The 27640-nt window shown below is 40.2% G+C and overlaps 1 protein-coding gene across 2 annotated transcripts; it reads right to left on the bottom strand.

Moving 5' to 3' along the window:
• Positions 1–917: 917 nt before the first annotated feature.
• GART (phosphoribosylglycinamide formyltransferase, phosphoribosylglycinamide synthetase, phosphoribosylaminoimidazole synthetase) lies at positions 918–27640 on the bottom strand. Of its 2 annotated transcripts, none has more exons than XM_070366174.1 (22): positions 27623–27640; positions 24339–24491; positions 23164–23259; positions 22512–22686; positions 19157–19268; positions 18119–18187; positions 17489–17614; positions 16339–16426; positions 15693–15778; positions 15360–15528; positions 12168–12399; positions 10191–10285; positions 9787–9896; positions 9246–9444; positions 7958–8209; positions 7506–7658; positions 5293–5499; positions 4069–4206; positions 2945–3075; positions 2562–2703; positions 1789–1904; positions 918–1706 (listed from the first exon to the last, which is right to left on the bottom strand). In XM_070366174.1, exons 2-22 carry the CDS (start codon positions 24481–24483, stop codon positions 1515–1517), a joined length of 3033 nt encoding a protein of 1010 aa, XP_070222275.1. In that variant the 5' UTR covers positions 24484–24491; positions 27623–27640; the 3' UTR covers positions 918–1514. The 2 variants fall into 2 exon arrangements, with proteins under 2 accessions (XP_070222275.1, XP_005893411.1); XM_005893349.3 differs by lacking the exon at positions 27623–27640 and adding an exon at positions 27215–27355 and having other exon boundaries at positions 24339–24524.

The following is a 27640-nucleotide window of genomic DNA, read 5'->3' as shown; positions in this document are numbered from 1 at the left end:
CTGTGGCAGATTCATTTTGATATATGGCAAAACCAATACAATATTATAAAGTTAAAAAATAAAAAGAGAAAAAACCCTAAAACTAAATAAATAAATAAAGATTTAAACTGCTTTTCAATTTTTTCCATTAAACCATATTGTATGGTGCATTGTAACTTTGTGTACTTGACAATTTATATATCCTTAGAAAAATATTCAGAAATTGAATGACTTGGTCAGAGGACCTCTGAGGTTGTCATAAAAGTTCTTTGGAAATAACAAAAAGTGTCTAAAAAAAAACCATCCTTTGAATACTCTATTGTGGTTGTTTTGAATAATTTTAGGAAGTCTTTTATTCATCTTTGGATTGCTATTGTATGTCTTACTAACAAATACTTCAATTACCATCTGTTTGGGTTTTCCCCAGACAGAGACTGCTTATGTGCAATCCACTTACTGAACTTCTTTCATATTTTTGACAGAGAAGCACAAAACAAATTTTTTTAACTTAAGGCATGGATTCAATCTGTTCAGAATCCAGGTGTTTAGCTGTGCCAAGAAAATGTATTATTTTATGGAGAATCTTTCATTTTCAATCAAAATTTTGAAACAAAAAAACACATCCTGCCATTGGATCCAATATCATTTGTGAAACAAGGTCCGTTTTTCAGCAAGAATCCAATTTCAAGGTATGTTTGTGGAGCAAGAGACTTTCTCTCCTATGTATCGGAGGCCTTCAAACACAAAGACACAACAAATTGAAAAAGAAGAGGGAGAGAAGAGAAAAGATCATAAGGAGGAAGGGTCTGCTTCACTCGGTAAAAGCAATGATAATTCTCAGTTGTATTTCAAAATTTAGTGTAACCAGTATGTTAATTGTTTAAACTTACTAGTAACTCTTTTTAATATACAGTAATATAAATAAACAGTAATATAAATGCTTTTTAGACAGAAGACTGTTTAATCCATAACACTGTGGAATCTGTACATGTTATGAAAAACAGAAAATTACTATTGCAATAATTAAATAACATAAAAAAAAAAAAAAACGCTTTACTGGTCTGAGTAGATTGCCTTGTATCCTCCCAAACTGTGAAGCTGAAATCTGGGTATTATAGAAATCGTCAATTATTACAGGAAAGTGTAATGATTCTTCAAAGCACAGAGAACACTATCCCTCAATGGGAACTACCCAGAAATTTTATGATAACAACTTATGATCAGAATAATTCGAGAAGTCTCAATTCAAATTAGTACAGATATACAATATGAGGACAAGATACTAACTTTTTAGACTTGTTAGCTCTTTGAAAAAGAAAAGACTAAGTTTTGGTATAATACTTGGCTAAAAGTAAAAGGAATTCTGAAGGCCTAGTTTGATTATGAACAAGAAGGCCCCAGACAGGTAAAACCTGAAAGACCACTGGAGGCAACACACAGATGTCTCACACATCTTTTAGGTGGAGTCCAGGATAAAAGTCCCCCTGCAGCACCTACAATGCTCTCAGCTGTCTCCATTCCCGGGGGATGACGCTTCAGTCCTCTGTGACCCAACAGATTCTGCCATTTTCTCCAAGCCGTACAGCTCCACTGGCCACCAGCTGGAGGGCTGAGGGAAATATTTTATGTTCTGCTAATTTTACTCTCTCAGATAGAGTTTCAACAGTGTCACCCCTCTTCACTGGAACGGCTTCCTGTAAGATAATTTGACCGGCATCTACATCTTCCTGGAAAAGAAAGCAGAAGTTTTGAACGTTACCTCTGGCAAGTGCAACTGACATTCAAATACTAATCACGAGCCATACTCACAGCTACAAAGTGCACGGTGCACCCGGTGACTGTGACCCCAGCGTCCAGGACTTGTTCATGGGCATTTGAACCCTTAAACGAAGGGAGCAAGGATGGGTGGATATTGAGCATTTTCCCTGGAAATTAATTAAAATGTGGTCAGAATCTGGAATATACACTTTCCTGTCTAGAATCAGGAGTCAACATGAGCAAGCTTTCTCTAGGTTGGGTGTTTTCATTGTCAAAGACAGAAATGAGGAAAAGTGAAATACCCGTTTTCATCCAAGGAGGCCCTGGGAGCAGCAGGTTTCTGCCTTGCACATATGAAGACACAATGAGGGACTCTGAACAGGTGCCAGCAGTGACTCAAAGCTGGATGGGAAGGGGTCTACTCTGGCTTATAGGGCTCTTGACATTAACAGCGGATCCTGTGAAATCTGACAATAGTACCTTCTTTGCCATTTTCTGGCAGTGGTTCACACTTCTAAACAAGGAAAAAAGTCTCCTCCCAGTATTTATCCAGAAGATGAAATTATATTTGTATTAATGTGAAAGCAATCTAAGCTATCTTAGAAAACATAATTATAGCACACCAAAGAAAACTGATGAAGAAGGATAAGAAGTCATCACTGGGTCATTCTCTGGGCTAAAGGCAAAGGAAATTCAATTATTATGTATGTCAAAATAAAATGTCATAGTAGATCTCTCATGCCTGGAATGGTTTGGTAAATTAACCACCCTAGAGTCATTTTCAGTTGATTTCTCAATGTGGTATCAAACAGTTTTTTACTTACCATTCCATTTTCTGACGAAGGGGCCAGACAAAATTCTCATGAATCCTGCAAGACAGACTATGTCTGTGGAGAACTCTTCAAGGACTTCGTCAATTGCAGTGTCAAATGCTGCACGATTTTTATATAATTTATGATTAATTACCTAGAAGAGAAATGGGTAAGTACCATCTGTCTCCAACAAATTAACCAAAAATAATTTAAAATCCAACCTATAAATAGACTACATTGACCATCTGAAGACACATGTGATATCAAGAATGAAGGAATGAACCAGAATGGAAAGGCAAGCCTAGTAGCTACCCCAAATCCAGATGTCTTAAGAACATTTAGGGGCAGATTATGAGCTTGAATAATCTGTAAAGATACTTTTCAAAGTAACTTACTCTCGTGGGAATCCCGGCTTTTTCTGCTTTATCTAAGCCAGCCACTGCAGCTTTGTTGGAGATCACAATGACAATGTGTGCCAAGCTACTTGGCTCCCTAGTGCTGTCTATGAGAGCTTGGAGGTTCGATCCTGAAAAAAGGCAAAAAAACACAGGTGAAGGCATACTTCTTTAAAAGGTTTACATACTTCAAATAGGGAATGGTCAAGGTTTTTGAATAAAAATGTCTTGGTAAAGATTAGCAAAATATGTGAAGCTTTTACATTTCCTTCCTCTTGGAATAATGGATTAGTATCTCATGAAAACATAAGCACAAAATATGATTGAGCATAGCAGTAGAAACAGTTCAACACATGTTAAAACTGAAGGATGAGGAACAAGCTGCTTAATTAAACAAGAAAAAAACCCGAACACTTTCAAGAAGAATAAACCACTATGACTGACCTCTTACAATCATTTTGCTTTACCATCAACTCGGGTCTAAAGTATACTGAAACCTTAAAATAGACTTGTAAAGCATTTATATTTCTGATAATGTAATTTAAAGAAAGAATCTGATATTTACTTATGAACCTACTGTATTTACAAGAATGTTCATAGCAAAGTCACTTAAAACAGTGGTGGGAACTGCTGGGTGGTCCAGCGGTCAGGACTCTGTCCACTTACTGCCAAAGGCCTGGGTTCAACCCCATAAGCCAAAAAATCGTGCTGTATCCATCCATATGAGAGAAAACAATGCTCTTATTACTTTACCCCTCTGCCCACAAGAGGCAAATGAAAATTTTGTACTAAATTACTGTTGACAATTAAAAAAAGCCTCAACTGTCTTAAGACTTTTCAACTATAAAGCTACAATTGAAAAGTTACAATTTGCATTCTATCTAGAAAAGCTTCTCTCTCTTCAACCATCTTCCCAACACCCTCTAATTTTCCTTTAGAAGCTGTCTAAAATGCCTGAGAAAAGTGGAAGGACTGAGGATGCAGAATAGCTAACATTCCTTAACAATCCTCAGCCCTATTCTACTAACAGTGTTCTCACAGTTGGAGGTTTTTTTAGGGGGAAGAACAGGAGAAAACGAAGAGCATATCTACAGCTCTGTAGTAAAGAGGGAGCCATGTCTCACCTGTCCCAGAAATTAAGACAGCTACTCTTGCCTTTTTTGGTTGAACAGAGAAATGATTTCTCAGGGTTCCATTCTCCAATACTGATCCATTTATTTGCATGGTTTCAATCAGATGCTCGACTTTCACACGAGGAGAACCTTTGGTGCAAATGTACTCAATAAGTAAATCAAGAACAACTTTGAATTAACAGTAATATGGAAAGAGAAGTGTTTTAAAAACACTTTAGAACGCTGTTATTTTATTCTCAAAATATGCACGATTAAAACAAATAGTAAGTTTGTTTACTTATCATTACTCACTCATAGAAACTTCCTGAAGGCGGACACTGCCCACTTCAACTAAAAGCTACAGCACTGTAGATAAAGTGGATATGTTAGTGCCTGCCAGTGTTCTCTCCCTTCTCCTGTAAATCTTCCATCCACACTAGTGCTATGACCTCTCAGCTTCAAGGGTAGGCATGTGAACAAGCAAGACCATTCAAAGGTTTGATACAGGATGTTGAGAAAAAGAGGGCCTCTCTTAGTGCAATGTGAGTTGAAGGATGTGGGCTCAAGACATCTTATGGGTATTTGGAGAGCCTGCCTGAAAATGAAACCTACACAGTAAAGGAATGAAAGGCAAAATTAGCAAGTCTTGACATCTCTGTTAGAGAATCTGAATGGGTTTTCTGCCATTCTGCCAATTTCTAGTGCTTCTAACAGAGTTTCGGGTAATACAGGCTCATCAGGGTGCTTGCTCACTGCTCCTCGAATTGAGTTGTGCCACAAAGCAGAGCCTGACCCAACTCCTCACGTGAGAGATTGCTCTGGGAAGTGACAGGGGATGGTGATGGGGAAGACTCTTATACTGAGTGTGCTATTCAGCTGGTCACTGCAGTGGGCAACTTGGGCTTGATCCTAGGGACCCTCAAAGGAGGCATGTAGACAGACTGTGCCTAGAACCGCTCCCTCCTTCTGTTTCTCAAGTGGGTGCTGACTCATTATCTCTCACCCCACTGATCAAGGGTTGCTTCCTGCAGGGTGTGGTTGTGCGTGTGACTGCTACACACAGGGGTTAGACCCTGAGGCAGAAATGAAGAGACGCGTGGTATTACTGGCTGGGATGTTTCCACGTGACAGCTGTGTAAAGACAGTTGCCATAGCAATGGGTAGGCAGAGCTCCTAAGGCAGGGCACAGTTATATTGAAGATTATAGATCTAAGAGCCACTGAAGGAAGAGGTTACCCTCGGGACATGCAACCACTCTGCCGATCACGCAGGCTTCTTCCTGGTGCTGCTCAATATCCTGCAGAGTCTGCTTCACCAGGTCCTCTGATACCACGAGGGCAGCCCCAATCCCACAGTTAAATGTTCTGGCCATCTCCTCTTCAGAGAGGTGGCCTTCCTGCTGTAACCATGAGAAGATCCTGGGGACCCTCCAGGTCTGGGCATCTAAAAACAGGCAAGAATTGTTCCTTAATCTACTGTTGACCCAAAGTATAAAAGCATGCACATTTACAAAATTATGGAAATTAAAACCAGGACAGCTATTTTATATAAGGAGAAACTACTAACTGGCCTTTCAGAAGCTTTCTGGGGATCCATCTGTACTAAGGCATTAAGAACACTTTTGTGTCACACTTGGCCAATATTCACAATTGAGCAAATTTTTGCTCAATTAGTTTTGTGCTGCATTAACTAACTAGATCCTTAGAAATTCCCTGATGAAAGAGATGCTCTAATGGGGCTGAATTCCAGTAAAGGCTGGCATACTATCCTCTGAGAATGTTGTCTAGTTGGGTCTTAGCAATGACCAAAACACACCCTAAGTTTGATGCAAAACTAGTGGCTTATATACAGACTTAGAGGAAATACAGCTACTACTGTAGAAAACTTATGCTATATAGAAAGTTTAAGAGCAATACTCTGCCCCTCTGCATTTATTTTAAAATTTAGGGAACCCCCTGTCAGTCCAGTGATTAGGACGTGCCAGGTTCAATTCCTGTTAAAGGAACTAAGATCACGCAAATTGTGCAGTGGGGCCAAAAAATAAAACAAAAACAACAAACAAGCTAGACTTAGGTCTGTTTAAAAACTTTTTTTTTTTTGGCCCCACTGCATGGCTTGCAGGATCTGAGTTCCTGGACCAGGGACTGAAATGAGGCCACCACAGTGAAGTGCTGACTCATAACCACTGGATCACCAGGGAATTCCCAACCAATAAGTTTCTTGAAACAGCAATCTTCACTTATTGTCTCTGTATCTCTGCTATCATCCCTTGTGCCAATAATCTGGGGGGTGGAATCTACCCTCTCAAGTTGCTTTTTGACATTGCTAACCAGTGTCATGTTGAAAACCTTGCTTGGAATTGATACGTTCACATGGTTTACTCCCTGATTCAGACTGTTTTAACTTCCCACAGAAATACTGCAATGAACATGTCAAAGACTTAAAACACTGCATTCTCATTCTCTATTCAAATCTACTCTTCTCCTTTCTATGCATGTTCCCACCTATGCACCCACTAAACCAGAAACCTGGGACTTCTTTTTTCATGCTAAGTACACAATGATTCTTCTGTCTCTCTTCACAATGCTTTGGTTTGGGTCCTCTTTATCCCACACATGGACTATTTAATAACTACCACTTCCCTTTCCCTCCCAGCAAGTTCCTGATTCTATCTTGACAGAGCTTAAGCTTACCAACCCTCTGGAGAATCTGCTTAGAAAATTTCATCTGATATAAGCCAATTACAGGGCTGTATGCCTTATATGTGGGAGAAGGCAATGGCACCCCACTCCAGTACTCTTGCCTGGAAAATCCCATGGGCGAAGGAGCCTGGTAGGCTGCAGTCCATGGGGTCGTGAAGAGTCGGACACGACTGAGCGACTTCCCTTTCACTTTTCACTTTCATGCATTGGAGAAGGAAACGGCAACCCACTCCAGTGTTCTTGCCTGGAGAGTCCCAGGGAGGGGGGAGCCTGGTGGGCTGCCGTCTATGGGGTCACACAGAGTCGGACATGACTGAAGTGACTTAGTAGTAGTATGCCTTATATGTAGGACTTCCCTTATGGCTCAGACGGTAAAGCATCTGCCTACAATGCAGGAAACCTGGGTTCGATCCCTGGGTGGGGAAGATCCCCTGGAGAAGGAAATGGCAACCCACCCTTGCCTGGAAAATCCCATGGACGGAGGAGCGTGGTAGGCTACAGTCCATGCAGTCGCAAAGAGTCAGACATGACTGAGCAACTTCACTTGGTCTATGCCTTATAAACATGGCCAATGAAGTGAAAAGATATGGTAAAGGGTCAGTTCTATTTTTTCCACAAGAAGTCCAAATGATGAATAATTTCTGGGTATAATCCTATATGTATTTAAACTACCCAAAGAGTTTCCTTCCATAATGTATTTTTTCTTCTAATAGTTTTCTGAGCAAAATTTCCTTTTAGTGATCTTACCTAAATTCACCCCCAATTTCTGAGGGAGGACTCTGGGGATGTTTTCCAGTAATCCTCCACCAGTAATATGTGCAACTGCCTTAACACGTCCTGAACGCAGGACAGGTAACAGTGAGCGGCTGTAGATTTTGGTTGGGGTTAGAAGTAAGTCACCTGTATGTTGGGAAGATAAGATAAAAACTTAAGTCTATGAAATGAAACCAAAGCATACATAAAAAATAATTCTGAAACAGAGGAGGACTGTGACCCTGCCAGATACACCTGTTCTATAATGTCTAAGCAGCCAAACCACAGCCTAAGTATTAAGAGTACTTAGTATTAAGTATTAAGAGTACTTTAGTACTTAATATTCTTAGTATTAAGAGTACTTTAAGTAACGAAATCAGCCTAACCCTAGTGACCGGCTGCTCAGACATTTCCAAGTAGGAGAGTTTAAACGTGAGCTTGTGTACCTAAGGTCTGGTCACCACAGCCACCAGGTGCTGGAGAAGAGTACTCGAGAGAAGATTTTGCTACAATTTTCCTCACAAGGCTGAATCCGTTGCTGTGAAGACCAGATGAAGCGATTCCAATAACAGCGTCTCCTTCCGTGATTCTTTCCAGTTGAGGAAGTTTCTGATCCCGCTCCATGGCACCAACGGCAAAACCAGCTAGATCATATTCTCCAGGAGGGTACATGTCAGGCATCTCTGCCGTTTCACCTCCTGGCAGGAAGAGAAAACAAGAACAAAGAAATCACTGAATGTTTATACACCTGTCTAGGAAGTAGTGACTGACACCAGCTACTCTTCAAAAGGACAATTAAATGGAAGCTGTATTCTGCAAACATTCAGTAAAATGTTCTCTAAGGGCCGTCTAACAGAACTCTCAACCAACCATGATTTCAGGGGAAATAGCACTAATTTCCACAAAGGGTGAATATAGCCTCCAAACATTGTTATTTTTACAGAATGAATGCTCAGTCGGACGTAACGCCATTTCTCTAGCAGTTTAGTTTCAGAAATGCTTTCACCTACATTTGATCTTTACAATCACCTCATGTTCCAATAATGGTACAGGCTTAGAAGAGTGATTTAATCAGGTCTGCCTAACTCTAAATGCCCTGGCCTAAAACATCAAGTTCACATTACCACCATATCCCATAAAGACAGGGTCTAGGCAGGCAGATTTAAATCAGGAACGGTTCTAAAAGATGGTTGAAAGGCAATTTTGGCTTTTGGGATAGGCCTGTCCACAGAAATGGGGATGTAAAAAAGGTAGTTTTGTTCTCTGGTCAACCTAAAATTTATCTTGTTAAAACCCTCACATATGTACTCCTGCAATAGTTCTATAAACCTTGGGTACATTTTATCCTTAGTGTCATTTCTGTGGGAAATGAAGGCTTAAATTAAAGAGTCAGAATGCCAGGAACTGACCTGCCTCTGCTGCAGGGCCGTGAGGAGGAAACAAGTCCCTGCCCTGTCTGTCCGGGAGGCCACTGAGAGACATGGGAGTCAAACAGGGGCCAAGGGTCAGGGGGGGAAGACAAGCCCTGGCTGATGGTGTTGAAGTGTGAGTCTGACCCTCGAGGGGAGGGTTTGGGGGCACCGAGGTTTAAATTTTCCTTAGCTGGTGCTGTCTGTATTTTGTTTGCCTCATCGTGTGGCACAGTTTGTCTTGCTGGCTATACTAGTCACCAATCAGGCTTATACGCAGGGCTGAAACGCGGTGAGGGTGCGTGATTAAAATGGAAGTGCATACCGAGGAGAGCACATCCAGCCTTTTTACAAGCTTTGGCGATCCCAGTGATAACAGCTTCAGTAGTACGGAGGTCAAGTTTTCCACAGGAAAAGTAATCGAGGAAAAAGAGGGGCTCTGCTCCTTGTGCCAGAATGTCATTTACACACATCGCAACCAAATCCTGACCAATGGTGTCATGTTTACTGCACTGCTGGGCAATCTACCGAAGGGTATAAACATCCGCATTAGACAGTAAGTTCCAAACTGTATTTTGTCAATTATCAGAGAAGGCTAACAAATAATGACTTTTGGCTAGTGCTGTGAACACCTAAAGACAAAAGAACACTAAATTTTGATAAGCTACTTGGTCCAAAATTATTCTCTTTTGTCCCAGATATACTCTCAAAGACACTGCGTTATTAGAAACATGTAGCCATTGTAGCAAAACAATATTTGGTATGGTTCTCTTTAGTGCATATATGTCAAGAGGAGAAAGATATTTGATACACAGTAAATTCATATCTTTCACAAAAGGCCTTTACTCACATAAGTGTCTGATTACCTTCAGTTTCGTCCCAACGCCATCTGTTCCACAAGCCAGAAGAGGATCAGTGAAACCAGCTGCTTTCAAATCAAAAAGACCAGCAAAACCTCCAAGATCAACATCACAGCCTATTGGAGAGAAAATTTGTTTCTTGCTGCATTTCAACAGCAAAGGACTGATCAAGAAAGCAGATATTGAAGGGGCAGACACATCCTTTTGAGTTTAAGATTAGGGATATGAAATGCTTTCCCTACTATTAGAGGTAAGAAAGCAGAAGACTATGAGTTTGGCTTAAAGAGGACAAGACTTACAGCAACTTGGCATTAGTCTGGAACATTTTCTTCAGTTAACTACGAAGCCCCAAATCAATATACAATGTTTGTCATGGTTGATGAACTAGCAAAGGACAGGATCTGACTTACCTGGTCTGGAGGTGGCCTTCGCTAAAGGTTTAATTTTCTGGACCAGCGTATTACCAGCTGCAATGTCTACCCCAGATTCCTTGTAAGTCAGGCCCCTAAAAAGTTCAAAAAATAAACTAAGACATCACCAGGGAAAATTTTAACCTTAAATTATTTAAAGCAGAAGATATTCATTAGGCATTTTTCAGATCCCCTAATGTACTTGGCCCCATCCAGAGATTTTAATTTGGCTGGTCTAGGGCAGGTCCTAGGAATTGAAATATGTTTAAACAACCTCCCCAGTTGATAATCACTATTTGGAACTACTTCTCTAACTATTATCTATTTCTTCCAGAAGTACCTGTCAGAGGCAGGTAAATATATCAACATTTGGCCACAACCTTTCTCCATTCAATTTTGGTATGGGAAGGAAAGAGTACCAAAACTGAGTCAAAAAAGTGAAAATTATGATGGTAAGAACTCTAGAAAGAAATCCCTTAATAATGAAACTGAGCTCTTACTGCAGTAATAGAGAACTGTATCAGTTTTCTTATAAAGACTATAAGAAATGATTTTAAAAACTCAAAAAAAAACAAAAAAAAAAAAAAAAAAAAAAACCCCCACACCAAAACCCCACCGAAACCAGGTAATGATATTCAATGCATCATTTCCATCTTTGTAATAGTGCCAACAAGCTAGAGCATTCCATTTAGTGCTCATTTGCTCAGTCCTGTCTGACTCTTTGCAACACCATGGACTGTAGCCCACTAGGCTCCTCTGTCCGTGGAATTCTCCAGGCAAAAACACTAGAGTGGGTTGCCACTTCCTTCTCCAGAGGATCTTCCTGACCCAGGGATTGAAAGTGTCTTCTATGTCTCCTGCACTGTAGGCAGATTTTCTACCCACTGAGCCATGGGGGAAGCCCAGTCATGTTAAATGGCACTGTGACTTTGGTGGTCTAGCCTTACAAAAACAACACTGGCCTAGTGGGATTCAGGGATATCGAAAGAAATACCTCTAGTTTTATTAGAAACAAGATGCCAGGGAACAAACAGATTTGAGACTTTTGGCGGCTAACTACAAAAAAGTTGGCAGTCCAGGGTCACACTAGGATAGGAAATGAAGTTCTACTGATTAGAAATTTCAATAGGATCTAATTTCTTTTTTTTAAATGTGGATTATTTTTAAAGTCATTATTGAATTTGTTACAATACTGCTTCTGTTTTTTTTGTTTTTTGGCCACAAGGCATGTGGGGTCTTGGCTTCCTGATCAGGGATCAACCCTGTACACCCTCCTGCACTGGAAGGTGACTTCTCAACTGCTGGACCACGAAGGAAAGCCCAGAATCTACTCATTTTAAAAGTTAAAAAAACAAAATTTTAGCATGTTACTCGCATTTTGTCCTAAAACAAGTATTTCTCATACATGAACTCAATGAACATACTGTGATAAGATCAAGACACCCACATCAGCAGTTAATAGTTTATTGATATTTTACAAAGGAATAGCTATATATGACAATAAGTGAAGTTATAAATACACTTCAGTAATATAAATGCAATGACCAAATGAAGTGGTAAAATTTATAGTATAATCAAAGCTGTAAAGATAACCAATATTTACATCTCAAATTCTTTTGACAAAATCAGGATAACTAAGATATATAACAGTAATATGTAAATATATGATAAATCAAGGAATAAAAATCCCTTCCCCTATTTTTCTTGAATAATTGACAGCTTATTGCATACACCTAAAATGTAGAATGTGAAAAAAACCTTTTAACAGCACATTTCAAATATGAGCTACCACGAAGTTTTTTCCATTTCATTTGAATATAACTAATACTTTTGATTCAAACTAAATGCAAATCAAAACTGGACCAGTTTCAGAGTTCAAAATACAGAATGCCTTAGTTCAGGTTCAGTGGAGTTTTCTACATCACCATCTCTGCCAGTTCTAAAGCTGTGCTATGATCACCTGGGTCACAAGTTTACCTGGGCTGCTGGAGGAAAGCTATGGCTCGAAAGCCGATGTCTTTCCTATAAACAGCTCCCTCAAACTTTATGGCGGCAAGTCCTTTCCTGGCTTCTTCAAGAGCTGAGATGAGATTTTCCCTGATGGCCGTGACAGTAAGGACCCTACCCCCGTTAGTCACCACCTTGCCATCTTTTAGGGCAGTGCCTGCTTGGAACACCTCCAGTCCTAAAGCCTGAGCCTCAGGAAACCCTGTAAGAGAAAGCATATTTGATACACCAATTACAGTAATAATATTATACACTGTGGCTTATTCGAGAGGGTTTTTTAAAAGTAAAATCTTTATTTCATTTAAATGAATCTTCACAAGAATCCTAACAGAAAGGAATTATGTGATATAACAGTAAATCGAACCTTCCTCCTAACAACAGCCTGTTCTGCTCTAGGGTGACAACTGTATTACACTAAAGCTTTTTATCATAGATCTCATGTAAAAATGATTATTTCAATAAAGGGAAAAAAAAAGGCAAGCTCTGAAAAGTTTGGTACTAGAAGTCAGTTATTTTCTCCTGAAAAGTAAAAAACTTAAACATCAATGAATAAATCCTGATCACTTTTTACTTTAGAGTAAAAGAATTTTTTTGCTTTACCACAGCCAACTAGATAAGGTTGCTTTTCCTTTTTAAATATTATTAAACTATATTTTCTAAATTATGCAGTGGGCAATTCATACAAAGATAACCTCTTGATTAAAAAAAATTTTTATATCCTCAGTTTGTCCTTTTCCTTTTCTCTTTAGCACTGTATTTGGTAATGTTAAATTTTTTCTGTATCAATTAAAAAAAAAGTTTTTTTTAAAAATTGAAGTACAGTGGTTTATAATATTGTATCTTGTCTTGGTGTTTCTATAAGATAGGGGCATTTAGTCATAGATACCCAAATATTTGGTGGTATCAGTTAAGTTCAGTCGCTCAGTCGTGTCCCGCTCTTTGCGACCCCATGAATCACAGCATGCCAAGCCTCCCTGTCCATCACCGACTCCTGGAGTTTACCCAAACCCATGTCCACCGAGTTGGTGATGTCATCCATCCATCTCATCCTCTGTTGTCCCCTTCTCCTCCTGCCCCCAATCCTTCCCAACATTAGGGTCTTTTCCAATGAGTCAACTCTTTGCACAACTCCAAAGTACTGGAGTTTCAGCTTTAGCATCAGTCCTTCCAATGAACATCCTTTAGGATGGACTAGTTGGATCTTGCAGTCCAAGGGACTCTCAAGAGTCTTCTCCAACACCACAGTTCAAAAGCATCAATTCTTAGGGGCTCAGCTTTCTTCACCATCTCACTGTCACATCTATAAGCCTTGACTAGACGGACCTTTGTTGGAAAGTAATGTCTCTGCTTTTAAATATGCTATCTAGGTTGGTCATAACCTTCCCTTCCAAGGAGTAAGCGTCTTTTAATTTCATGGCTGCAATCACCATCTGCAGTGATTTTGGAGCCCCAAAAAATGAAGTCTGACACTGTTTCCAGTATTTCTCCATCTATTTGCCATGAAGTGATGGGACCAGATGCCATGATCTTAGTTTTCTGAATGTGGAGCTTTAAGCCAACTTTGTCAGTCTCCTCTTTCAATTTCATCTAGAGGCTCTTTAGTTCCTCTTCACTTTCTGCCATAAGGGTGGTGGTGTCTGCATATGTGAGGTTATTGATAATTTCTCCCAGCAATCTTGATTCCAGCTTGTGCTTCTTCCAGCCCAGCGTTTCTCATGATGTACTCTGCATAGAAGTTAAATAAGCAGGGTGACAATATACAGCCTTGATATACTCCTTTTCCTATTTGGAACCAGTCTGTTGTTCAATGTCCAGTTCTAACTGTTGCTGCCTGACCTGGTGGTATCAGTAGCATCCAATATTGGGGCATCAGAAACTATTACACTTGTCACTAAAACTTTAGGGAAATTTTACCAATACAATGATCTTGATTCTATTCCTTCCCTTTCTTTGTTTTAAAAGGCAATCAGTTCCTAACTGCCCAGTTACCATGTGTGGTATTCATAGGGCAATGGACTTCCTGTCTGGGTAAGACAGTAAATAGGGTGTCTGGAACTTATTTACCATTTTAAAACACTGAGTTAAAAAAAAACAAACAAAAAACAAAACAAAACACTGAGTTATATATAAATTGGTTACAATCATTTAACTACTGATAGATGCCTCACCTCCTATAAAGAGAAACAAAAGAGAAGGCTATAGTTCTGAAACTACTTTAATTCTGCCATCAAAGTGACTATGGGTATACTGCAAACTGGGGGAGGGGTTAATCTGTGATCAGAGATCATATCCTGAAATCTGAAATTTATATTTCAAATTTACAACATCCTTGATACAGCATATTAAAAAGCAGAGACATTACTTTGTCAACAAAGGTCCATCTAGTCAAGGCTATGGTTTTTCCAGTAGTCACATATGGATGTGAGAGTTGGACTATAAAGAAAGCTGAGCACCAAACAATTGATGTTTTTGAACTGTAGTGTTGGAAAAGACTCTTGAGAGTCCCTTGGACTGCAAGGAAATCCAACCAGTCCATCCTAAAGGAAATCAGTCCTGAATATTCATTGGAAGGACTGATGTTGAAGCTGAAACTCCAATACTTTGGCCACCTCATGCAAAGAGCTGACTCATTTGAAAAGACCCTAAGATTGAAGGCAGAAGGGGATGATAGAGGATGAGATGGTTGGATGGCATCACTGACTCAATGGACATGAGTTTGGGTAAACTCTGCAAGTTGGTGGTGGACAGGGAGGCCAGGCGTGCTGCGGTTCAAGGGGTTGCAAAGAGTTGGACAACACTGAGCGAATGAACTGAACTGAACCTATGTAGTTTAAACTTATGTTCCTCTGACTCATATATTCCTATTATCTTACTGGCTCTCAGAGGATGGACAAGAAAGGCAGGACTGGGTGATTCTCCGTAAACTTGGCTAGGCCCACTTAAGTCTTCATTGTGCAGAAAGGGAAATGGATAGCAGTTCCTAAATACAGCAATTTTAGGTATCTGGACACCCATATCCAAGCAATAAGCAACAGAGTTATGTTAAGAACCCCTGAAAAGATACTGATGGCCTCACACCCTTACAGGGAGCTTTCCATGGGACAAAGGCCTACTGCGGTACTGTTCACATTGTCTCCCAACCTTGCATTCCCTGATGTTCACCTGTTATCTCTACACCCTTGGTGTAGTCTCCCGGATAACCTTTACTTGCCATGACCACAGTTACGGCAGCACAGTTGTCCAGCCAAACAGGCAGAGAAGTGCAGAGCAAGCCATCTAAGATAGACTGAATCACTTCATAAAGATCACTTTTAAGAAGTGGGAGGATCACCTGGAAAAAACACAATCAGTATGACAACTGAGAGAAATTTCAATTCTCCTGGGACATTTTATTCACTGAAATATCAGAATTTGCATTGTATTTCTCAAAGGTAATAATTATTTCAAGGCTGAAAAATCCTAAGATTAAAATAGCACGCATCTTTTTTTACTCACTTGGCACTCTGGATCACCGAAACGGCAATTAAATTCCAGAACTTTGGGGCCGTTCTTGGTCAGCATTATACCAGCATAGAGGACACCTTCATTAAAAAAGAAAAAAAAAAATCGTTAATGCAGACACTGTACTGTGACTCGGAGAAGGCAATGGCACCCCACTCCAGTACTCTTGCCTGGAAAATCCCATGGATGGAGGAGCCTGGTAGGCTGCAGTCCATGGGGTCGCTAAGAGTCAGACACGACTGGGCAACTTCACTTTCACTTTTCACTTTCATGCATTGGAGAAGGAAATGGCTAAGAGTCAGACACGACTGGGCAACTTCACTTTCACTTTTCACTTTCATGCACTGGAGAAGGAAATGGCAATCCACTCCAGTGTTCTTGCCTGGAGAATCCCAGGGATGGCAGAGCCTGGTGGGCTGCCATCTATGGGGTCACACAGAGTTGGACACGACTGAAGCGACTTAGTGGCAGCGGCGGCGGCAGGTATTTTGACTATGAAATTTAGAATATAGACTCAAGGTTTTGGAATGACCATAACCAATGTTACAACAATGGTCAATAAAAAAGTCGTTTAAAAAAAAGAGAAAATGCTGTAAACTTCCTCCATGAATCATGTCCACAATGACATCCATGTGCTTACCTGTGTATGGCATACCCTCCTCCTGCATGCCATCCACTGTCCTCTGAAGAATATTATTTTTAATTTTTAGCAACAAATCCTTAGAAACCTGGGGAATACAGAGAAATATTTAAATGTAATTGGTATTAAACTAAAAAAGTCCTCACCCACATTGAGGCTCCTTTGTATACTTCCAATATAGTCTGCATACCTCATAAGCCTGTAAGTTGAAAATCTAGAGTTTATAAAATTACAAAAATTAGAGCTAGAGTTAGTTCTTATATTAAAATCATTTTCACCAAATGGTAGTTTTAATACAGAGTCTAAAGTAAACCATGTTTGTTTTTTAATCTTTTAGTTAAGAAAAATATCGAAAGGGCACCATGTTATCAGCACAATTTTAACTATCATCAGTGAAAGGAAATGAGAGTTTCTAAGTGCTATTTTTTTAAGTGCTATTTATAATATACTCAATGCAGATTTTGGAGAAGGCAATGGCACCCCACTCCCGTACTCTTGCCTGGAAAATCACATGGACGGAGGAGCCTGGAAGGCTGCAATCCATGGGGTCGCTAAGAGGCAGACACGACTGAGCGACTTCACTTTCACTTTTCACTTTCATGTATTGGAGAAGGAAATGGCAACCCACTCCAGTGTTCTTGCCTGGAGAATCCCAGGGACGGGGGAGCCTGGTGGGCTGCCGTCTATAGGGTCGCACAGAGTCGGACACGACTGAACCAACTTAGCAGCAGCAGCAATGCAGATTTTTCATAAAACTGTCCAGGAATTGTGTGGAAACATACTTTATCCATTATAGTAGAAAGAGAAGAAGAAATGATAGTCTGACTTGCTTCTTGATGTAACACACCCACTCTTACTAAGCCCTGGATATCCAAAAGATGCATAATTAATTCCAGATTATAACTGGCTCAAGGGGTAAAAACAGGGTGTAGAAAGGAGGGGCTGGAAGGATCTGTTTAATCCACAAAGTTAAGTTTCACAAAGGCTTTTAGAAAAGTTTAGTCCCAAAGTGAGGCCATAAAAGATATTTTTCATTTATCAGGAAAACCAATTTGCTGATTCGTAATGTCATTTACAGGAAAAAAACAAAAACAAACTTGAAAAAGTAAAAATGTCAAAGAGTTCTTTGCAAAGACCAAATGATGGCTACCTGAGGGGCTGGACAATAGGCTCCCATTCCTCCCGTGTTGGGGCCCTCATCGCCCTCCAGCAATCGCTTATGGTCCTGTGCTGGGGGCATGGGGGCCACAGTCCGTCCATCAGTGAAGCACAGACACTGCAGAAAAAACAAACAGTCCACTTAACCTTCCATGCCAAAAAGTTAAAAAAAAAAAAAAATTCATAAGCAGAACTATACATACCTTAACTCCAGTTAGATTTTTTTTTTTTTAAGTAAAATGATTTAAAACATAAATAACTTTCCTAGATCAAGTATCAAAAGATTTTGTATATTCAATTCGGAAGGATCTATAATTTTTGAGCTAGGTTGGTCAAGGGGCAGGTCAAGCTACTCCCTAAAGTAAAAGAGTTCAACCTTCCCCCTCTTTAGATAATGTGTGATATAAGTCCAGTTCCCCTACTGATACACTAGGGGTGATTAAAAGAAGATAAATTACTTTTTCATTTGTATCCAAAATACTAAACACATACAAATTCCTTTGTATTGCTCAGTTTATGCTCTTGGTTGAAGCAACCAGAACAAATCAAGCCTTTTTTGGGGATCATAGATCAGATAACACAGTGTATACTCTATACAAGTTCAAAAGATGGATATACATACAGACACCTCTTCTCCTTCAAGAAGTTCTTCAATGACAACTGTTTCTCCTGCTTCTCCGAAAGCTTTACCCTTATTGGAGATAAAATACAAAGAGAAACTATAAGCTTTCATTACTTATTTAATCAGCTGCTTCATTTTGCACCATTTGTATAATGAACCAATGCACTAGTTTATAATTTCTCTTTCCCTTTCTGAAAGCCGCATAGGAACATATGAATGTCTCCTATTTTTAAAGTGGCAGTGATGTAGAGTTAGCACTAGTACAGAAGAAATGAATACATCATTAGAACCCTCCTGGGTAGCCTCCTTTCCAGGTTCAGTAAGGCAACAGAAAAACAGATGTTTTCATCATCACTTCTTCACTCTTATTTCCGATTACAATTATATTTGGTTATAGTAATTATACCGTAGTGTCTGTGAAAGCAGATTTCCAAAAGATGGAGAAACCCAAAACAACCAAGATGGATCATAAAAGCAAAACATTAGGGGCTTCCCTGGTGGTCCAGTGATTGGGAATCCACTTGCCAGTATGGGGGTCCCGAGTTCAATACCTGGTCTCGGAGAGTTCTGCATGATGCAGAGTAGCTAAGTCCCCCGTGCATAACTACTGAGCCTGTGTGCTGCAACTGCTGAAGCCCATGTGCCTGGAGTCTGCACTCCGCAGCAGGAGAGGCCACCGCAGTGAGAAGCCGGGGCACCACTGTGAGGAGTGGCCACCTGTCAGCCTGCCGTCAAAGCCTGTGCATGGCAGTGAGACCCAGCACAGCCAAAAATACTTTTTTTTCATTAAAAAAAAGCAAAATATATTAAAATAAAAAGCAATATATATTAACATTGTTTCACTTTTCTTAGACTTGAGACTCCAAGAACAGATACTTGTTTTTACAGAGATGGATTATAATACATAGTATTATAAACAGTAACTACTACCCATTTCCCTCATCTTGAGGATAAGAATTTGTAAGTATTTGAAAAATTGGGAGTAGTTATCCAGTGTGACTAGAAAATTATGAAAGTTTTTCAAAAGGATCAACTTACCTGCATAATCTCTCTGACAGCTTCACAGGCCTCCTCTTTGCTCCTGGCAACAATTACCCCTTTCCCAGCTGCAAGACCACTGGCCTTCACAACCAAAGCAGGGAAGTCTGCACTGTGAAGACAGAGGAAGTTTCAGTATTCAGTAAATCCTTACGATTCAAAAGTTTAAAATACTTTCAGATTTTGTGATGATATGCTATAGCAACAACTAAAAAGCAGAAAGAAACTAAAAACAACTAAAAAAACAGCTAACACCATTTTGATGCACCTCTTATCAGGATTCTTTTCTTCTGTATTCCTCTGTAGTTGCCTGTGATCAGACGTTACATACGATTTTGCTTTTCTCACCTACCCTGAGAGCATACCAACAAATCTTTGGGAGAAGAAATAGCAGCAGTATAGCATGGATAAGGAAAGATCTTTAAGATACAAAGTAGTGAATCATGGACCAATATAAGCACGGATACATAACTGCTCCAAGTACACGTAAGAAACTGTTGTTGGTAGTTTTTTCTGTTGAGTAGACCTGGAGATCCAGGAGACTTACAGAAAGTAACTACATTGTTACGTCCAAGGAATCTGGCTACTAGAAAACGATAAACTTCAATGTAGAATAAAGAATAAATAAGAATAACTACAACGAAAACTATGGATAGGAGGTTCGTGACATTGTACAGGAGGCAGGGATCAAGACCATCCCCAAGAAAAAGAAATGCAAAAAGGCAAAATGGTTGTCTGAGGAGGCCTGAAAAGAGAAGCGAAAGGCAAAAGAGAAAAGGAAAGATATACCCACTTGAATGCAGAGTTCCAAAGAACAGCAAGGAGACATAAGCCTTCCTCACTGATCAATGCAAAGAAATAGAGGAAAACAATAGAATGGGAAAGACTAGAGATCTCTTCAAGAAAATTAGAGATACTAAGGAACATTTCATGTAAAGGTGGGCACAATAAAGGACAGAAATGGTATGGACCTAACAGAAGCAGAAGATATTAAGAAGAGGTGGCAAGAATACGCAAAAGAACTACACAAAAAAGATCTTCACGACCCAGATAATCACGATGGTGTCATCACTCACCTAGAGCCAGACATCCTGGAATGCAAAGTCAAGTGGGTCTTAGGAAGCATCATTATGAATAAAACTAGTAGAGGTGATGGAATTCCAGTTAAGCTATTCCAAATCTTGAAAGATGATGCTGTCAAAGTTCTGGACTCAATATGCCAGCAAATTTGGAAAACTCTGCAGTGGCCAAAGAACTCGAAAAGATCAGTTTCCATCCAAATCCCAAAGAAAGGCAATGCCAAAGAATGTGCAAACTACCACACAATTGCACTCATCTCACACGCTAGCAAAGTAATGCTCAAAATTCTCCAAGCCAGGCTTCAACAGTAGGTGAACTGTGAACTTCTAGATGTTCAAGCTGGATTTAGAAAAGGCAGAGGAACCAGAGATCAAATTGCCAACATTTGCTGGATCACTGAAAAAGCCAGAGAGTTCCAGAAAAACGTTTGCTTTATTGACTATGCCAAAGCCTTTGAGTGTGCAGATCACAACAAACTGTGGAAAATTCTGAAAGAGATGGGAATACCAGACCACCCAACCTGCCTCTTGAGAAACTTCTGTGCAGGTCAGGAAGCAACAATTATAAAGTGGATATGGAACAACAGACTGGTTCCAAATCGGGAAAAGAGTACAACAAGGCTGTATATTGTTGCCCTGCTTATTTAACTTATATGCAGAGTAAATCATGAGAAACACTGGGCTGGATGAAGCACAAGCTGGAATCAAGATTGCTGGAAGAAATATCAATAACCTCAGACAAGGAGATGATACCATCCTTATGGCAGAAAGCGAAGAACTAAAAAGCCTCTTAATGAAAAGTGAAAGAGGAGAGTGAAAAAGTTGGCTTAAAACTCAGCATTCAGAAAAAGATCATGGCATTTGGTCCCATCACTTCATGGCAAATAGATGGGAAACACCAGAAACAGGGACAGACTTTATTTTCTTGGGCTCCAAAATCACTGCAGATAGTGACCACAGCCATGAAATTAAAAGACGCTGGCTCCTTGGAAGAAAAGTTATGATCAACCTAGACAGCATATTAAAAAGCAGAGATGTTACTTTGCCAACAAAGGTCCATCTAGTCAAGGCTATGGTTTTTCCAGTGGTCATGGATATGAGAGTTGGACTGCAGAGAAAGCTGAGCGCCAAAGAATTGATGCTTTTGAGCTGTAGTGTTGGAGAAGACTCTTGAGAGTCCCTTGGACTGCAAGGAAATCCAACTAGTCAATCCTAAAGGAAATCAGTCCTGAATGTTCACTGGAAGAACTGATGTTGAAGCTGAAACTCCAATACTTGGGGCACCTGATGCAAAGAACTGACTCATTTGAAAAGACTCTGATGCTGGGAAAATGAAGGCGGGAGGAGAAGGGGTTGACAGGGGATGAGGTGGTTGGATGGCATCACCAACTCAACGAACATGAGTATGAGTAAACTCTGGGAGTTGGTGATGGACAGGGAGGCCTGCCGTGCTGCAGTTCACGGGGTTGCAAAGAGTTGGACATGACTGAGCAACTGAACTGAACACAAAAACATACCAAGTAGCTAGATGTGTCAACAAAAAAAAGGCAAAGGCATGTATCTTCGAACATTCACTTATTGCTCATTATTTTCCATAGAATAAAGAACAGGATGTTTAATTTCAAGATTTAGGATTGAACAGTGGTGGCAGAAGGCCAAGTGATGATTCTTCTCTCTAGCTATGAAAAAAAAATCCATACCCTTTATGTTGTAAGATGCTGCTGCTGGTAAGTCGCTTCAGTTGTGTCCAACTCTGTGTGACCCAATAGATGGCAGCCCACCAGGCTCCCCTGTCCCTGGGATTCTCCAGGCAAGAACACTGGTGTGGGTTGCCATTTCCTTCTTCAATGCAGGAAAGTGAAAGTGAAAGCGAAGTCGCTCAGTCGTGTCCGACTCCTAGCGACTCCACGGATTGCAGCCTACCAGGCTCCTCCGTCCATGGGATTTTCCAGGCAAGAGTACTGGAGTGGGGTGCCATTGCCTTCTCCAACGTTGTAAGATGCCACTATGTCAATTTGGCTAACAGTGCATGACTACAGAACCAAATGTATCCTTTCCCCCTATAAACTATTCAGCAGAATTGTTAAAAAGCTTATCCTTCTGCAAGGCCACAAGAGTGAATCTCATTTTATTTTGATGTTGGAAAAAGGCAATCTATATTCTATGAGTTTTCCCCTAGAATTACCTTACTATAAACTTGTAACAGTGACTCATACATTCCAATATCATAATAAGATAACAAGATAACTGCCCTTCACAGGCTGTCTTCTATCTACCTCATAATGAAGTCACAGGCTTCTTTAGGTTTAGTGAAAGCTCTCCATCTTGCAGTTGAGATTCCATGTCGGTCCATAAACTCTTTGGCAAATCTCTTGCTGGACTCTAACTGAGCTGCTTGTGCTGTGGGGCCAAAGCACCGAACTCCCACAGAGTTCAGGTTCCCAACAATTCCTAGTGATGAAAATAAGCAGCCTTAGTCAGGTCTGTGCAGGGCCTTTTCATTCTGAAGCATTAGGATTAGACTAAATCTACACTGAGATAAGGCAGATGGCAGAGAATAGGAAACATGAACATTTTTCTTGCTTTCTACAGGATATAACAAAATGCTATTTACACATGAGTCAAGTACAACAAAAATTTATGTGATATTCAAATATATGGATAGAGCAGAATAAAAAGAAAATATTTCTCATGGCTGCAAATTTGATCTCTCATTCAAATTTAATCATATTATTATTTATATTATCCAGAGTAGTAATTCTTCGGAGGAAAAAAATCCTAGAATCCATAAATTTCAAGAGAGTGACAACTTTTCCCAAGGTAATGTTGTATTAGGAAACCTCATCTGTAAAATGTATGAGATTAGATGATCTCCAAGCTCCTGTTGGCACAGTATAAATCGTAACAATAAATAGAAATGAACTTTACCAGCAGCTAGAGGTGCCTCTGGTCCAACAACTACGAATTCAATTTTCTCATCTTTGCAGAACTGCGCAAGGGCAGTATGATCACTGATTGAGATGTCTGTGAAAAGAGAAAAGAAACAAACCCATCTTGTTTATATAAACATACTTTGTTTAAGGTATAATAAGTAAGTGTCTTGCTGAAGTTTAAGTACTATACTCTGGTATGCCAATCAATTGATGATTTTCTTTTAGTGTTGCAGGAGAGTTTCACCATGAGAAATTCAGAGCAGAGTACATTAGGCTAACCAACAAAGCTGAATTCTCTGTTATCACTACAGTGACAGAGAATTGAGGAAGTTTCCCAAGAGCTGTACTCTCCTGACTGTAGCGTTCATATCACTAGTGTTGATTATAAACAAAACAGTGTATCAGAGAATATACTCAGAAACTGGCCTTTTAAATGTCTTTCATTCAAGATTTACTAAAAATTACTATGTGCTAGATAACTGTCCTAGTCACTGAGTTAAGACATACACACAAATAGGGTCCCTACACTTAGGATGCTTTTATTTCACTATGGGAATACTGGGTTATGACTATCCAAGCAAACTAATAAAGTTAGGCAAATCTGATGTGAAGTAAATTGGGAGGCTATTTCTAACTCAGCCAGGCAGGGGCTCTTTGTGCAAAGATGTTTAAGCTAAGAATAGAACGGTGATTTTATGACCTTCCTCACTTTCCCAACCTACCAATGAGGTAAATCTTTCTCGACGAAGTTCTAAGTAGTACTGGGATCAACCACATACTGAGCATGAGCTGGTTTTATAGGCACTCTTCCACTTCACTGTATCTGGGCCACCATTCCTAATCTGGTTGAAGTCTCAAATTACTCTGCACAATTTTTCATTCCCCAAAATACATAGCCAAACACCTTGAATCTGTATTAGGTACTGCTTTGTGACTTTCTTATTAGACATGTTTTAAAGGTTTAAACTAATTTAAGGTAAGGAAGTGCTATACTCTGAACAACAGGATACCTTAAATTTATAACATATGGCAACTATTCAAATTACCACATACATTTTTGGGTTAAGCAAAGCATTCAAATCTGAACAGCAATTGACTATTACAAAGAACAGATGTGGTTGACAGTTTATCATTTATAATTGTTCACTTTTACTTAAAAAAAGTCATTACCAGTATTTGAAATCTTCTCAGAGCAGGCAGTGCCTGCATTTCCTGGGGTAACCAACACTTGTTTGACATGAGTAGACTGTGCAAGTTTCCAGGCCAGCGTGTGTTCTCGTCCTCCATTGCCAATGACAAGTACTCGGGCTGCCATTGCGCTATCTGCAAAGCAGGAATTCAGCAGGAAGATGAAAGCTGCAGAAAGAAAACCACAGTTGACCGTTTTAAACTGGGATTCATAATTTAAGAAATATGACTGTACTCTTAAGGATTAGCGTGGTACTTTAGAAATAAGGCAGACTGGCCTAGAGAGCTTGATTTAAAAAAAAGCAAAAACTACGAACAATCACCCTTTCTAGAGCTTCACTTTTAGAAGATTTAATAACCATCAAACCTCAGTTAAAAATGAGTCTTAATGTTGTTCCAGTGGTTAAGAATCCATCTTCCAATGCAGGCGACATGGGTTTGATTCCTGGCCAGGGAACTAAGACACCACATGCCGTGTAGCTGGCGTGCACAATATACTACTGTGCTGCAGCTGAGTGCCACAGCTAGAGAGAAGCCTGTGCACCACAAAGAAGACCCAATGCAGCCAAATAAATAAATAAATTCTGATGGCCATATAGTCTCTGTTCCAATTACTGAACTTTGCCATTGTAGCACAAAGAGCAGCCTTGGACAAGAGACAAATGTGGCCTGGCTATGCTCAGCAAAAACTTATACAAAACAGGCATGGGCTGTAGTCATAGTTTGCCTATTTCTGCTCTAAGCAACAAGAAGCTGTAAGAGGTTTATAAAGAATTAAGTGTGGCTAGGTTTCAATAAAACTTTATTTATGGACATAGCAATTTGAATTTTGCATAACTGTCATAGAAATATCATTTTCCTCACCCCCCCCGCCCCGCCACCATTTAACAACATAAAAATTATTCTTATTTAGTGAGCTGTACAAAAACAGGTAGTAGGAAGGATTGGTACCAAGAGCTATAGTCTGCTGATCCCCATTTAAGAAGCTGGTGCAGGGCTTCCCTGGTGGTGTAGCGGTAAGACTCTACCTGCCAATGCAGGAGACACAGGTTGGATCCCTAGTATGGGAAGATCCCACATGCCTTGGAGCATTGGTTGTATGTGTGTCACAACTACTGAGCTAGCATCCTAGAGCCTGGGAGCACTTCTGGGCCCCCTCACCCTAGAGCCCCTGCTCCAAAACAAGGGAAGCCACCATGATGAAAGGCCCATGCACTACAACAAAGAGTAGACCCTGCTCTCTGCAACTAGAGAAAGCAAAAGCAAAAAAGATCCAGTGCAGCCAAAAATACAAATAAGTAAATAAATCTTTTTTTTTAAGTGCAATATGCTGGCAAAGGGACTTCCCTGGTGGTCCAGTGGTTAAAAATCTGCCTTCCAATGCAGGGGATGTGCGTTCCATTCCTGGTTGGGGAACGGAAGATCCCACGTGCCAAAGGGCAGCTAAGCCCATGGGATGCAGCAGCCCCCTCCTCCCAAAGGAAATTGGTGGAGAAGGCAAAAATCAAATTTAAACACCTCTCACTTAGTTCTGGCATCTGATGCTGAGCAGGATGGGTAACTATCTCTCCGCTCAAGTTAGCATGTGACCTTGGTTAAGCTCTTACTGTCTGCAATTCAATTTCTATGCATCTTACAAGGTGGAATTAAGAATGTGCCTTATGAGGCATAGTAAGAATTGAAATGCCATTTATTTTTAAGTAATTATTACAAGTGCATACACTCAGTAGTAAAAGAATGCTAACATGCTACATTTGATTACTTTTGTCTAAACTGATGCTTCAGGGATAGAAATTCTAGAAAGCCAAAAGAGTGAATAATCTGTCATATTTGTCATATTCATTTACTAATTTTCAGAAGACATCTAATTAGAATGCAAACTGGTAACAGGAAAAACTGAAATCAGTTACTTATGAAATACTAGGAATACATATTTAAAGAAAAATCTAAATTGATAATATAAAAACACTTCTTGAGCACTTCTTGCCAGATGCTACTCTAAAAGCTTTTAATTTTAAAATTCTATGAGGCAGATAGGATTACTATCCACTTTTCTGATAAACATATCTGAGGTTCAGTTAGGTTAAGAAACTTGCTGCAGGTCACACAGATCAGAGGGTGAGATTCCAACAGAAGCAATTTTGCTTCAGATACAATTGAAAATATGAAGAAGAAAAACATTTACTAAGTTATCTCAGAAAGGAAAATGGTTAATGAAAACATAGAGTTGCCATGTGTATTGAAATATTTGAAATAAATATACCTTTAAATCTAGAGAAGACATTAGTGTGAATTACAGGGGCAGTGAGAGGATTATCGCCATAGATCTCTGAAATAGTTTTAGGACTCAAGACTGAGGGAATGTACATCCAGGAGAGGCTAGGAGCCCTTCAGTCAGAAGACCTGGGACTGGGTTAAGACTTACTAGCTGGGAAACCTGGAGGGACTTAACCTTCTTGGGCCTCAGTCGTCTAAATGGATAACATAACAGAGAAAAGCCATTTCAAAAGACTTGGTGAATAACACAACATAGAAACCAACTGCAAAATGGGATTAAGTAACTTGCTAGAGACAAAGGACGGAATTAACAAGAAAATATGCAATTCTGGTGCATGACATAAAAAAAAGCATAAAGGTACAAAAAGGGCCCTGACACCTAAAGCAGAGGAAATGACAGACCCGTTGTAAACCTCAGTTAAAACTGAAAAAGCACATGCCCAACCTTCACCCATGGTATGTGGAAACGAGATGAAAATTCCTACAGCCAAACCAGTTCAGATAGTTTCATCTCATGCCTGAGAGTAAATCCGCCAAACCAAACCGTAAAGCAACTTTACTGAGAGGCATAGGAAACTCACCCGGCGATCCAGGGGGGACCTTGGGGCCCGCGCGTAGACCTTCGCCGAGCGCTCTGGATCGGAACGCACGCCACGCGCGCCGGAAGTTGGGCGCGCGGAACCCGGCGCGCACACCCCTCCCATCCCGCCCTCGACTGGCTTCGCCTCCCCATTGGCTGGCGCGGCCCGTGGTCCCCACCCCGTGGTAATCAAGAACGATTCCCTCTCGCTCTCGGGCGCGGCCTGAACCTCCCCTCCCGAGCAAATCTCTTAAGCCTTACTCGTTTACAGTGTTTAATTTTGTGGTACCAGGTGCCACGTAAAATCTATTCTCCCCCTCCAGAACCTCCTGAGCTCTGAGGGTGGGGAGCGCCAAAATGCTAAACCCATGTTCAGCTGCTTGTGTGTTGCTTAGGAATCAGAACTGACCGGCTACTGTGCAAAAGT

This window comes from Bos mutus, chromosome 1 (genome assembly GCF_027580195.1).
Source record: "Bos mutus isolate GX-2022 chromosome 1, NWIPB_WYAK_1.1, whole genome shotgun sequence".
NCBI lineage: Eukaryota > Metazoa > Chordata > Mammalia > Artiodactyla > Bovidae > Bos > Bos mutus.
The sequence above is the reverse complement of the archived record's forward strand: the minus strand, read 5'-3'. Positions and strand labels throughout refer to the sequence as shown.

Coding starts and splice junctions, on each gene's coding strand:
- GART (XM_070366174.1), bottom strand. CDS start 24,483: ATGGCAGCCCGAGTACTTGTCATTGGCAATGGAGGACGAGAACACACG. Junction 19,269..22,511: donor GCCTGTGACTTCATTATGAG/GTAGATAGAAGA, acceptor CTGTCTTCACAG/TGCAGACTTCCCTGCTTTGG. Junction 7,659..7,957: donor CTGTGGTGACCAGACCTTAG/GTACACAAGCTC, acceptor CCCAACATACAG/GTGACTTACTTCTAACCCCA.